The following is a 15565-nucleotide window of genomic DNA, read 5'->3' as shown; positions in this document are numbered from 1 at the left end:
ATTTACTCTATTGCTCTGCCTACACTTACCCGCCAACCGACCATAAATCTGGAACATACGTTCCACATCCGTTTTCGAGCACTGGAACGTATTCAAATTGCCCACAAAGATGCGCGAGTTCACCGCCTGCGGATCCTGCGAGTTCGTCTGATTAGACAGCTTTGACAGTTTCATTGTGTCGCCGACGGTGAGAAAATGTGACGACGTCGTGTGATGCTTGTAGAAGCCGCTGGTGGGACTTCTGGCGACGCTGTTGCTGCTGCTTAAGCTGTGGTTCGCTGTCAGAGCGGCTGATTTGCTCGCGTATGCCGACGGCTCTGCGTCACAGTGGCCGGTGGTGTAGCTGTGCGCGCCGCTGTGCTGGTGTGGTGAGTAGAGGTGGGTCGCCGGCGATGGCAGGAGCACAACCTTCTGCTGCGTATGCGGCTGCTGCTGCAACTGGTGCGGATGGTGGTTGTGCTCGGGGCACGTGGGCGCAAAATATAAAAACGCAATGATGGAAACTTAATGGTAAACCAGGCGAACGAAAAACGATGAAATTGTTGGAATTTCAAGTGTGTACAACACAAGCTTGCGTATGTATCTGTGTGACTTTGTAAGTATGGGTGTTCTTACGAAATTCCAATGTGCTGATGGATTTATTTCTGGAATTTCAACTAAAATATTTTTTGCTCGTGTTTTTTGCGGGAGACGAGCACTGGGCACCGGAGAACACGAAAAGGCCGCAGGATTACTGCTATAAAGCGCCTTAGCCCGTATAGCCTAGGGCAAAACTGGCGCGCGTGTTATGTGACTTTGCGTTCGTTTGTGTGTGGTATTTTTGGCCCAAGTTGTTTATGCTTTGTCGACTTTCTGCTCAAACGCCTGGGATTAGGCTTGAGTACGTGCTTTTGCGCTTATTTGTTTGCGTAAATGATTTGCTGCCTTCGATCTCGATTTTTGTGCTTTATTGTTGTTTTTTTTCTTTTGCAGGATATGCTCTCGCTGTAGCTGATTGGGAGGGTTACCTCATCACTTGCGCGCTCGGCATTGTCCGGCAGTAGAAACGCACAAACAAATGAATTGTTGTTGCTGTTTTTGTTGGTTACGTCGGCGACTTAACGATGCTGATTGTTGTTGTTTTCGTTGTTGTTGCTGATGGCGTAACCGCAGTTATTAATAACAATCGGCGCACAAAAACCGTACACAATGGATTAAAAAATCTGCAAGCAGAAAAAAGATTACGTGAAAAGTGAGCGGGAGAGGCTCATGAGTCGATCAAAACACAAAAAAAAGTCAGTTAAATTGAGAATATGGATAAAAATGAACTGACAAGAAGATGTAAATAAGTCCATCATATAACAACACGTTGTATTGTTTTGTATGTGCGGGAGTGTGGTTGGGCGTGTGTCGGTGCGCGGATTAACGTTAGCATTGTGCTGTATGTATATATAGGTCTTTGTATATATGCGTTTGTGTCTATATCCATGTAAGTGTGTAACCACCGCCTTCTCCACACTCAAATTTACATCCGCGTGCATTTGCTCGTTTATGCGCCTAAAAGCACACCACACCCACATAGAGCGCGCATTTATATTCTCGCGCCGACTTGTCGGTTATAATTGATTTTTCGTATTAAAATACGATTTTCAGTATTAAAAATATACAACACAAAATGCATGGAAATTCAATTAATTTAAGTAGCTTAAATTTTGATTGATTGTTTTTTATTAAAAGTGGATTTTGCGGTTATGCGAAAGTGCGCTAAAGAACTTGAGCAAGAATAAAAAATGAATTAAAAAGGCAATTGTGAGTTTACAATTCAGTGGATTTTAACTTTTTTATGGAAGAGTAAGAGCGAATTATGTGCCAATCCGAAGCTTTAAGTAATGAAGTAACATCTGAAGGCGAGATTCGCTTATTTTTGTGTCAGAAAAAAATTATAATTGATATTTAGAATTTCCTACTATGTCTTTCATCGCTACTCACTCAAACCACATGTCAAAGAGAAGAAAATCACACATAATTGTTAAGAATGAGTTCTTAATGAAGCCACATGAAGTTCCAATGAGTTTCATAACTTTATAGCTTTCACAAACACTTAAAAGGTTTTAGGCGACACTTCACTGAATAATTCTGACATCTTAAGGGTCTAGGCTGGAAATTCGTTCATTTTCAACACTTGGCCAGCTGCGAACGCCAGTCCATTATGATACCTAAATACACCTAAGTATTGATCGAAACGACGCTCAAATATTTCAAAACCGCTTTGAGGCTAACACAAACTTGTTGAGACGCCTAATATCAATGCGGCTATTTCACCTGGTTTGAGATGTTTCATCCGCAGTCTTGCAAAATGCAGATGAAAGTGCTTGAATTGAATTGCTTGAAGAAATTTTTAATAATATTGTGCATGCTTTAAGTTACCGAAATTAATTTAGGACCAGCCTGACGTATGGACTCTGCATAAGACTGTGCTGGAGGCTGCAAAATCATTAAAATGTACGGATGAATTTTTATGCCATCACTGTTGGTCTTTTTTTTGGAAGATCTTGTGAAGTACATAAGTGATAAGAAGAAAGTACCAGAGAAATAGAGAGAGATTAGAAAAGTTACTGGAAACTCTATGTCAGCAATCTCAGTGCAAACTTAGTATGGAACTCATCTTAGATATAAAAAGTGTATAAAATACATTGGTATTATATTGGACAAGAAATGATCCGTACATATTTTCAATCCAAATATATTATAAATGTATTTGGCATCTTTCTTATTATAGCCAGAACAATTCGATATTACACTGGTGTATGCACCAGGGTCTCCCAATATGTTTAGTAATGAGTTTGATAAATGAGGCACATTCGAAGTCATCTGTCATAGCGGAGAATATATCAGCTATATTTCATAGTCTGCTGGGTAGATGGGAACTGGGGTAGATGTGAACTGCCCCAACGGGACTCAAGCGTCTTCACATTATAAGTGCCCATATAACAGATGATGCAATGGAATTATCGTTTAATTTTCTTGCGAAATATTCAGATTTCTTAGATTTTATCATAAATTTTACTTACCAAAAGGTAAACCAGTTATGAATATATGAAATAATTTTTATATAGAACAATAGATAACTATGCTTATGGTCGAAAATAATATCAAAAATATATTTTGTTCGTTAAATTTTAAAATTTCAAATAAACTTCAAAGCCATTGTCCTAATTGGCCATGTACACACATACATATTTAGCACAAATATATAAAATATTCATTTTATGTTTTAATAATGTCATCCATTATTTGACAGTCGTCATCTCGGGCAACTCTTATCTTAAACCGACTACTTTTCCAGCAATCCTATTGAAAGCATTACAAACCTGCCACTCCTCGCCAGCCGCTACTCAACCCTTCGGCCGCCTACAACAACAGGCTTTGTAATGAAAATGGAAATCTAAATAAAGCAAAGACAGCAAAGACACAATAAAGCATTCATTACAAGGACAATGGGACAAACAACTCACTGTCACTCAGTCAACCATGGAGCCTGGCAACCAAGCAGCTAAGGCCCGCACACGTCTATTTAGGTAGAGCGAGCGACGATGGTGTCATTGAAGAATAGCAAATGTTTTTGCATAAAGTTGAGAATGCGGGCGGCAAGCTGAAGGCGAGGCTGTCGGTTGGTCCGTTGAGTTGTGTTGTAGATGTGCGTGTGTGTGTTTATGTGCACGGTGCATAATCACTAAAGCATTGAGCCATTCACTCACTCATTCATTCATTTCATTCATACGCGCTTACACTCTTCAGTCACTCGCTTCTGCCGCATTTATTTGCTTATTCAGGCGCGTTTATTGTCATAAATATTTTCATTTCCGAAACAACGCGCAAACAAAAGCAACTTTGCCGCTTCGCTTCGACAGCACACATACAGTTATTTGAAGAATAAGCACTTTTACATATATATATATATTATATATGTATATTTATGTGTAGATATATGCATAGTGACACCATATTATAGTTCAGTATTTACAAATATTTATAATATATATTTATATATAATATATTAGGGTGGGTTAAAATACTTTTGTTTATTTGTCCCGAAATACTGAAAAAATATCGTTCGATATTACAAAAGGCAAGGACATTATTTTCACGGCATTTAAGAAAAAAAATAAAAAAATGTTCTTTTTTACCCACCCTAATATATATTCATATATTAAATATGTAAAGCGAACTTGATTTCTTTATAATTCACTTGATTTACGTGCCTGTTATGAATAACAATTTTCATTTTTTTATTTATTTTCTTTTTACTCCAGAAATTGCCATCAGCACGTCATTTAAATGGCACATGTGTTGCATGCAACATGCATTTCCTTCACTTTACACACACTCAAACATCACTTACACATCCCTTTCGTCAATTCATTTGTTTAATAGTATGCCATTTTTCACTAACGCTCACATAAACTATGTGAGCTATTCATTTCATGCTTGTTAGTGTCGCTTATCTGACAGTTATTTATTTAATTGTCAGTCATAGAGCCATGACGTTATTGATATGTTGGTTAAATAGTTGACAAAGTCACTCAAATTGAGACCGAATCATTTTCTTCGAAGTTTTAATACAATGTAGACTTTTAACTGGCTTTTAGGATACACTAAAGATTTTTAGAATTTGGTTTTATTAGAATGTTACTACTCATTTTAGTTTGTCCAAAGATTTTATTAAATATATTTTAGTTAGTTAGTTTGGGTAAGTACTAACAAAAATAATTTCAGACTCCAAATATTTAGCATACATGTCGGATTACAGCTTTATTTATAAGTTTATAAACACTCATGAATTGCAAAAAATGTTTTTGAGAAATGTTCTCCGAAAATTTTAAATTAAGCTGGCTAATAGTTTCTGCGATATCAGCGTATTTGAAAGAACTTAATAACATAGTGTAATCAGTTTTCTAAATTTTATAAAATTTTTCTCGAAACGCTATTATCCGAGTCGGTGAGGAAACTTTTTCCGTATAAGCTAGACCCACCGACTTGAAATTTTTACACGACTTTCTTAGATATATATTGTCAGATAATAATAAAAATAATAAGATTTTCGACGAAGTTTCCAAAGTGTAAATTTTTTCACAAAAAAAAAATATTCTTTGAGAAGCTGACATTTTGTTAAAAATCAAAATTTTGTTATTATTCTGTTATCTATAATAATATTTTTTTTGTTTGGATTTGAGATAATTTTAAGCAAAAAATCATCCTCACCGGCTGACACCGTTTTTTGGTCCTGAAGATCGGTTACAGGATCAAGGGAATCCAAAGTTTAAATCACTGTTAGGTCAGTCTAGAACTTAAATAGGTTCCAAATGTATTCTCAACGCTAAATATATCTCTAGAAACTATTAATACGCACACAAGAACTTTAAAAATATCCACTTTCGGAAAAATAATTTGTATACGATTCAATACTTAAACTTCTCATAGCACTGTCTATCGCTCTTACAGCTTATTTAGTTCATATTAGTATTACTAATTTTTTCCATTAATATTTTATCGTCAAACAACACCAGCTCCCTACTATGCCATTTTAAGTCGCATAGCTACTTTTCAACCATTTCGCGTGCATTTTTCATAGACAAAGGCGCACGTACACACAAAATATCCTTTTAGTAATATTTTTACGATAAATATTACAAGTAATGTTGTCGCGACAGACTGCAAGGCATCCCATAAAATTAAAAAAAAAAAAAAATACAATAAATATTTAGTTTTGCATATGTAGGTGGGTATGAGCTTAAAAACCCTGTAGAAAAATGTACCCCAGAATATGAATTATTGTAGAAAAAATAGCAATATAAAAATAATAAATTTTTATCACTAAAAATAGTCAAATAATTGCATAGATCAACACAAAAAAAAAAAATATAACGTATTTGACTATGTAAGGACGAGGTCGCTGAAGCGCTGGAACTACGATGCTGGGGAACTCAAGCAAGGGACAGAAATAATTGGATAACTAAATTGCAGTGAGCGTAGACTCGTACCAGGGTGTGTAGCTGATGATGACGATGGTGAATATACAAAATATTCAAAAACAATAAGGAACCAAACAATTGAAAAAATTATTAGAAAGTTGAAATTTTTAATAAAAACTAGCAAAACGTTAACTTCGGCTATACCGCAGCTATAATTCCATTCACAGGTGTCTTTCTTATAGCGTAAAAGGGTATAAAAAGATTTTTATCTTGATTTGATCAGTCAGTTTGTATAGCAGACATATGCTATAGTGGTACGATCTGAACAATTTTTTTCGGAGATTATACCGTTACTTTAGAAAGTCTTAAATTTTGTGCAGATATCTTGGCAAATGATAAAGTTTTCCATACAAAGCCTTTATTTTGTTCCTTTAGTTTGTATGGCAGCTATGGAATATAGCGGTCCGATCTTAATAATTTATTTGGAAATTATATCGTTGCTTTTCGCAGTAATCCATGATACATTTTATGAACCTTGGTAAATAAAAAAAATTTTCTATACATGAACTTGGCTTTGAACGTTCTGTTTATATGGCAGCCATTTGATATAGTGATCCGATAGCGGCAATTAACAGCTTCGTGGAGAGAAAAGGGCGCATGTACAAAAACTGCTAGTCCCTCAGTATATATATACTGAGTATATACAGACGCACAGGCAGACAAACGGACATAGCTAAATAGACTCAGCTCATCACGCTGATCATTGATACATATATATATATATATATATTTATATATATTTTATACGGTCTCCAACGCTTCCTTCTGGATGTTAAAAACTTCGTGGCAAACTTAAAATACCTTGTCAGTGTAAAAATATTATACATGCTTATGTGTTTGAGCAGAATTCGCTGGAAGCGCTGCCAAACATATTATAGACCTTATTTTCTTTATTAAAATCTTAAAAATCTCTTGCTCAAATAATAAAATTAATATTTTATGCTTATTTTTATATTTACAAATGTATGGCAACCTTATTTTTAATAGGGGTATACAACAAATATGCCTCAGAAATCTTCTACATAACTTCGAACTAAACTAAATAAAGTTTTTATTTTGTTGGCAACTCTTAGGAAAGCCTAAAAATATTTAATTATAATCTAATAAAAAAAACATTATATGAAGATTATATTTATACACATTAATTTACGTAAATTTTTGTATTGAAAAAATATTGATTATAATGTTGTATATATGTAAATTGATATTTTGCAGTTTCCATTGGCAACCCTAAATAAATATAATTTAAAAATCATTTAACTTAATAATTCAGTTTAATAATTAATTTTATTATTACTTTTAAACAAAACTCTTACACTCTATAGCAACATTTTGCGAGAGTATAAAGAGTATCATATTCGTAATGTGATTTCAATTCTATAATGAATTTTATTTACTTAACATTATTTTTTAAATTATTTCCTACAGGGTTTGCAGGCATAAATTTTACACATACGCCGCCGTTATAAAGCGAATCAAGTATGCAACATTTTAAGCGTTTAGTGGATGCGACGCCGATTTTATGACCATACAGCCCATGCCAGCACAAGGCATTGACGACATGTGTGCACAAATATATGCACGTTGGGCTATTTTTATGGCATAAAAGTAAAAAGGCGAAAATAAAAAGAAAAGCAAATATTTCTGCATTAAAGCGTGCTCAAGCGCCAGCAAATTGGTAATACATCAGCGTATTTGATGGCCGATGCGTAACACGTACGCGCTTATACTTTGTGTGTGTGTGTATGTAGGTGTGTGCGGTAATATTAGCAAATTGTTGCAGCCTTAAAATGCCGTCACACACACACACGCATACACAGCGAGTCATTCAATACTTTAATACTAATTTCATGCAGCGCAGAATTTTGCGCTCTCACCTCGCAGACACTAAAGGAGACGCTCTTTGGTCTCTCAAACGCACATGTGTCATTCATTGGCATTGTATGTATGTGTGTGTGGCAAGCTTCATAGAAATGACATTCATAATTGCATTTTTATGATTATTTCGCTTGTAAGGCAAGATAGGAGTGTTAGCTGCTACTCCTGTTATCTCTTCTCCCATCTTTGCATGCGTGTAGGTGCGTTCGCTAGTCAGCCGAGCTGTTGCACGCTCGTTCATTACTTTGGCAGCACATGTTGCTAACAATATTCATAAAATGTTCTACACTTCACTCTGTGCCCATTTGCCAGCCTTTGGGGTGCTGTCAATGGCGCCGCAAACACATGCAGTGACTTACTGTTGGCATGTGTGTGTGTGTGCTTCACATATATATAAATGTAAATGTACTCCCTCGCGCATGCACTTACACACAGGTGTGCGTTCACCGACTGGCCTTTATGGCATTTAAAACTTATCCTATTTAATATGAAGAAAAACAGTTAAATGGCTGTTAAATACACACACGCACACACAAACGTATATAATTATGCAAATATACATATTTTGCAATTTTTATAACAAGCTGGCGTATACGTATATAAACATATATATTTTTGTTGTTGTTGGAGAGGAAAAGGCAGCCCAATATGTTTTCGTGTATATTTGTGTGTGTGTGTGTGTAACCTTTCATTTTCATGGTGCTTACATGCATTTGATCTTCTTCAATGTGTTACTACGTCTGTGTTGTTGTTGGTGTTGGTGTTGGTGTTGGCGCGTATTTGAGGCAACACAGTAAGACTCTTAACCTCTTAACGCCTAATTGAGAGCCATTTCCGCCTTTTAAAAAACTAAGCGCTACTAAGCCACACTTTGACACACAACTACACATACTTAAATGAAATTAGTTTCATTTTCTATTACCGCCCTCCTCTTCCCTTACCTACAACCCCACCACATTTACTTGCGAAGTGAAGTTTGTCAGCAAATATTTATGTCATCGCTGTTGCAACAACTGTGAAAGAAACAGGAAATTAGGCCATGTTGCTGCTTTTAATTGCCAATAAAATGGCACACACAAACTCACAGACACAATTTTTGTTTAATTTTTTCATTCATAAATATTTTTTAGGTATAAAAAGCTGCTCTCACACACAGCTTGTAATGAAGTAGTGTTAGTGCCTTCATAAAGTAAACATTTGTATACCCGTTTTTTTTTTTGCATTTGTGTGAGTATCAGTCACACATACTCACTCAGTCTTGCAATTTGCTGTAGTTACAGTGAAGCGCGAAAGTGTGTCACGGCTTACATAAATACCCGTACACTTCCACTCAATTGCATATGCTTGCCACACAATTTGCAACTAGTGCAAATTTCATACAAAAACAAAATAGAATCGCATGAAAATCCAGAAAGAACACCAATGACATACTTGACTTTAATGTGAGGTTAAATGGCTTTAAATGAATTGAGGTTGATATTAAAAATATCAGGTTGTTATGTGTCAGCAGTGAAAAGTAGTGCAATAAATAATTTATTTGTGCGGTTAAGTATTTATAATTATTATCCTTCATTGTATTTTATTGATTTTTGTCAAAGTTCAATAATTAAGCCGTTGCAGAAATTTAATTCAAATGAGAAATTACTATAATGTGTATTTATGTGGCAAAAACTATTTAACACCATTAGCAATGAATCGATTATTTTCACTTTTCAACGAGGAGAGAAGAAATAGGTAGATTAATGCTCATAAAAATATTACTCAAAAAAGATTATTTATAGTATGAAGAAGGCATGCAAAAGTTTTTGCTTAATAAACCACGGTAGATAATTTTTTTAAAGGCAAAAAAAATCATAGTCGGTTGAAACCCATTGTAAACGAAAGATAAAATATCAGACATTAAGGGAAAGACGATTTACGTGCGATCAGAGGTTGGGAAAAGGAAGCGGTGGGGCGTGCCTGAATGTTTAAGGGTTAAAAACGGTTTATCTCGATATCCGGCAAAAGGACAAGTTCTATAGAAAACAGTTATATGGCAATGTTGTAGTTAATGAAACGATCTATAACTTTTGTATATTGACTTTTTTCACATAACCTCAAAATATATGTCAAAAATTTCAAATAACCAAGTTTTTGAGCTTTTTAAAAGAAACATAATAGTCCAACATTTTTTTTTTCTTTTACTAGATTTGGTGAAAACTTACATTATTATGTCCCAAACACATTGTATTTCTTTTTATTTAAAATATTTTTTTTTTTTTTTGCTTTTATTGACCTGATATCAAAAAAACACAAATTTTCAATCAAAAATAATCAAATCTAAATTTCAAATTTTTTTTTTAAAAGACACATTAATTGCTCAAACATCTGCTTTCTTACGTTATAGAAGTCATATACATTACTGTAAAAATTCTCATACAACACAATCACTTTTCAATATATAAATCAATCAGCAATGAAAGTATTATGGTAAAACTTTGCCCAAATAATTCATTTTAGATTTGCCATCTAAAGTCTAAAAATTGTAAAAATCGGACAATAACTATTCAAGCCCCCCATGAACCGAAGATGTGGACGCCAGTGCCTATGGTTGAAATTTTACTGCAAATATCAATCAGTAGATATATTATTGAAATGCGGAGATAATACTTTTCTGATAATGGTATATCGGTTTGTCAAAAATGGGTTAAATCGGGTCAATACTGCTCTTAGCCACCATATATCTAATAGAAAGATTTTAGAACTTCCGGGTAACTTAACCGCATATATAGGAAATGTGAGGTATCTTAATAAAATTATGTGGACGTGTATTTATATTAATGGTGGATATTTGTGTCTAAAATGGATAAAATCAGGATTTTCAAAAAAAGTGGTTGACTTTACTTCTTATGTATTGGAGATGGTATGTCAGGTAACTTAATGAGACGCAGAGCGCATCCTTTATGTATTATTAACAGACATAGTAATGCCAAAATGTGGTATAATCAAATCAATACTATCCCTACCTTTTGTACGCCTAAATGTAGGCAACATATAATTTTCATATAGAAAAAAAATATAGGATCCCATTTACCAACTAAACGACATGCGTTAGCGCATCAGTTGGAAAATTCTCATATAAGTAAATTGAACATTATCTTCAATTCGGAATGAATCGTTCAAGTCCAAGTCTTTGTATGGAAAACGTTTTTCATTTGAGGAGATATCTGCACATAATTTAGCATAGATTATTGTCCATAATATACGAACAAATTGTTCAGATGGGAAGTGTGTTATGGATAAAAGCCGACAAAGTTAATGATTTTTCTTTTTTTTACTTCTCAACACTCTACATAAATCATAAATTATTAAAAGCTACTGTAAGAACTACGAAATTCTGACTTAACGTACGCAAAGTCGGTACTTAGCTAAAGAAACTCTTCAACTAACATCAATTACATACTTCTTCTTCTTATAATTCAGCGAATTCACAATACCTCTGAAGAAATATCTGCAAATTAAATTACTAAGAGGATATTAAATATCAATAGCCAGGTATTCATACAACCCTAATAACTTAATCTAGGCAATGAACAGCATTTAGTCAACTAGGCACATAACCTCACTACAGAAACCCCATGTGTCAACGGTAACTGCAGTGAAGGCAATAGTATGAGAGCTGCTTAGTTAAAAAGGCATTTTAGAAGGTATTTACCGCTTTGGTAAGCACAGCAAATGCAACGAGCTGCAGCGACTTCAACACTTCGGCTTAATTATAATTAACTGTACTAGAAAGCGGCGCAAAACGGCAGTGACGAAGTAGAGCAGCTTACTAAAAGAGCTTCCACACTTGAGCAGTGCTAAGAAGCAAAAAAAAAAAAAAAGGAATAAGAAAAAAAAACAAAAAATCTGCAAAAGCGCAACTAAGAAAGTAATTTGTAGGCTTTAGAACACGAGACGAGCAATAAGTCCGCAAGGAAACTGATGTATATGGTATAGGCGGTGTGTGTGTGTGTGCATTTGTGGTTGCATTTTTCATTTCGAAAATGGGCACATTCGACTGTCTGCCAACGGTGAGTAACACCAGGCCTGCTGACAGAATTTCATTCAATTCTTTGTTGTTGTTATAACAGCACACAATATACTCGTTTAAGTGGTACGCTTTACCCAACAAGCATTGCCGTCTCTGTAGTGAACAACAAAAGAATTGCCGCAAAGTTGGCAATTTTGCTGTCGGTGAATTAAGGCGAAGTAAATTAAGAAATTACGGCTGCATTCGAGGCTGAAAAGTTTGTAATTAGAACTGTGGCAAATAAGCGGTAGGAGGAAGATAGAAGCTGGAGTAAGATATTCAATGTGTTCGCTTAAGATTTCATCGTTGATATTTTCAGCATAAAATATTTTGAGTTTCGATTATTTTTAGATACAATTGGAGATACTAAAGTTAGGGCGTACATGGCGTATGAATATAAATCTTTCGCATTCATAAGGGGGCGTCCATAAATTAAGTGAGATGATTAAGGGAGGGAGGGGGTCCAGTCAAATCTCATCTATTCTCACGTTGTGGAGAGGAGGGGTCTCGACAAATATGACGCAATTTTTTTCGTATTGAAACAAAACAAAATTAAACTATTTTGGTCCTAAATGGACCAACCAAATTGTATGTACATGCTTAAGATTTAATTTTGAGCGTCATCATTATACGATTAAGATTATTCACTAATTCGTTCGAAAGAAAATAATTACATTCATACTTCGACGAACTGAGGAGGAAAATTTTGAAATAAACAATTCCACAACTAAAATAAATGGAACTGCTTAATTTTATATTTAGCTCTTCAGTGAAGGCACAAATTTCTAACATAAATAATCCTTTTGCTCCAACTACAGTTTTTTGAATCTCAAGAACTATTTATTGACTTGACTTGCTCAAAACAGTACTCCGAAGTAAGAGGATATACCTTACAGCACGCAGTTAGATTACACGCAAAGCGAATCAGACAGACTAAAACAAAACAATTCTCATAATGGCCATTCAACAAAACCATCATCAATGCAAGCGTGTCAGCACACAGTCTTTCAAACGAACAAATGGTCAGCCTCGAGTCAACGCACGCTATTCATCGAGTTGCGCTGATATGATATTCTTTACCGTTAGCAGCTGAACGCTGTAAACCATATAGCCATATATTTCGCTCCATCTAAAATTGCAGTTGGATTAAAAGGTGATGTTTCTGCGTGTTTAGAAAAATGTGTGAGTTAACATATATAAATGTATACGTATGTGTTTATTTAAGACTCGAGGAATGTCGCTATTTGAAAAGATTGACTGTTACTAGACATCATTCACAAGTTTGTGAATAGAAACATTCACTGAAGCATATATGGAGAGATGTCCTAAATTTTTGCATATGTGTGATCGTAATAATCATTTATAAAAAAATTTTCATACTTACGCTTACAAAGGACCTATATCTATTATTAATACATTCATGTAAGCTACTTAGTGGAGGTGGATCTTTACTTTATTTTTATAAAAGTGTTGGAAAATGTATATTTCGTAAATAATGGGTTAAGGTTTAGCAAATGTGGCGGGCATTATATCCACACAATGACAAGTTTCAAACACAAGTCATCTAGAAAAAGTTAATGGATTTTAACGAGCAGCTTTTTGTGTCAGAAAGTTTGATTTGACAGGGGGGATAACATTTTTTTTTAATAAAAATAGTACGAAAACTCAAATTGCTGAAAAAACACCCACTGAATTCTCTAGATATATCTCAAAACTTAACATATCTCATGTGTAGGATTTCGACTTCAAAATGAAGCTGAAAAGGGCCTTACAATTGCATTCAAAAATCGTTTCCTTTCAGGTGAATGTAAATAACGTGAAATTGCTTTACAAAGAGATCCAAAAATACAAAATAGTTCAAACAAAGCAAATTTTCCACTGAAGACTCGAATGCGAAATTTAAATAGAATTTTCCGATAAGAACCGTTATGGTTAGTTATCTCAACTTAGTGTTCAGCAAAACCGAGAATTTCATAGGCTGATCCTAATTTATACAAATCGGCACCAATATTAGACCACTATAGCATTTGGCTGCCATACAAACTGAAATTCGAAATTAAGTCTTTGTGTGGAAAAATATCTTCGAGCCACTATATCGTATAGCTTTCATTTTAACTGAATACCCTAAAATGTTTAATGTCATGTTTTACGAGTTTTTATGGGTTTAAGGGTTTTTAAATATTTTATTCTATTACTTTATTGTTATCGCTCGCTCAGATAAAAGACTGTTATTTGTTGTTTGTTCTTTTTCTTCCATGGATAGGCTGTCTTCCCTAAATACTTATCGATTCTAATTTTTAAGCAATAACTGTATATTTTTACGAAGCCAAGTAAAAAATTTCATAAAAATATAAACACGAATCTACAAATTGACACATATTGGTCTATATATGGAAAGCCTAGTATGTAGCAATTTTCCACGGCTCCTCCACTCATTACTTACATTTGCTTCATTTCATCAACACAATACTCATTTCTCAACCACATTGCAACCGAAGCATATCAAAAGTGAACGATCAAATGTCAAAGGACACATTCTTTTATCCTAAAAAAACAGAGCATTTTTTATTTATAACGGGTTTTTATGTGCAAACAAAAACTCAAACACGAGTTAAATGGATGAGCTGGCTATGTATGTGAAGGCGGAAGAGAACGTTGCATAAAGTATGTTTGTAAATAGAAACGAAAAGAAAAAGTAAAGCTAAAATTCAGTGGCTACTTTCAAAGTCACACACACATAAGTATAGAATGCGCGTAGAACTGAAAAGCGAAACAAATTGCAAATACAACCACTCCATACAAGCGCGATGGCAGACAAGTTTGGCGCTTTGTTCATGCGCACAAAGGGAGAATGACAGTAGGCAGCCCTTGGCCAATTTCAAAATATCTCCATTCATGCCCAGCGATATGCTTAGTCAAATATTACGGAATCACATGTGTTATTGTACTTGTGTGTGTGTGTCTGTTTAAGGAGACATGTCAGTATGCCAATTGAATGTATCTTAGCCATAAAATATTGAAATGTTAGAAAAGTTGATGACAACTCGACAAAGCGAAAAGCCCAACAGTTGAGTAACCAAAGTAAGCAAGCAACTCTGTAACCTCTTGGCGCTTCGATTGCAGTAGAAGACAACTGTGAATATGAAAAATTGTTATTGTTAGTATTTTCTATCAAAAGCGTGTATGTGCTGCTTAATATATAGCGATGGTTGATGTGTAGGACACGTGACATATTCATAAAATAAGCCGCAGATGACTGCACGTCTAAATGCGATAAATTCGTTGTCTTATAAAATTCACACATACACATGCGTATGTGCATGCATATACGTTTTTATAAACACAGTAGTACAGAGCGTGAAAATATGTAAGATGCTCTTTCATTGCTTTGAAAGAGCATAAGGAAGTGAAAAGTCCGAAGCGTTGCTTTAAAAGTGTTAGAGTTGCCAACAAGCAAACAACCGGAGGCGATAAAATGCCATCCTACAAAAATTATCTATGGTCAGCATACATATTTACACTCATTCAAATACATAAACATGTTTTATCTTTACATAATATTTTAAATGCTACTGACAGCGCCGTGAAGTATGCAATACTTTTATTGCGACTTGTGTGCTTGCTT

The 15565-nt window shown here is 34.6% G+C and overlaps 1 protein-coding gene across 1 annotated transcript in view; it reads right to left on the bottom strand.

Moving 5' to 3' along the window:
* Positions 1 to 15565, bottom strand: part of LOC106623731 (putative uncharacterized protein DDB_G0271606) — a 106768-nt gene that overhangs the window by 29292 nt on the left and 61911 nt on the right. The window contains exon 4 of the mRNA XM_036364373.2: positions 30 to 1202. Within this exon, the coding sequence (XP_036220266.2) occupies positions 30 to 174 (145 nt within the window). The 5' untranslated portion in view covers positions 175 to 1202. The remainder of the gene's footprint in view (positions 1 to 29; positions 1203 to 15565) is intronic.

The sequence above is a fragment of the Bactrocera oleae genome, chromosome 6 (assembly GCF_042242935.1).
Source record: "Bactrocera oleae isolate idBacOlea1 chromosome 6, idBacOlea1, whole genome shotgun sequence".
Lineage (NCBI taxonomy): Eukaryota > Metazoa > Arthropoda > Insecta > Diptera > Tephritidae > Bactrocera > Bactrocera oleae.
Note: the sequence above shows the minus strand (reverse complement) of the source record. Positions and strands in the feature narration are given on the sequence as shown.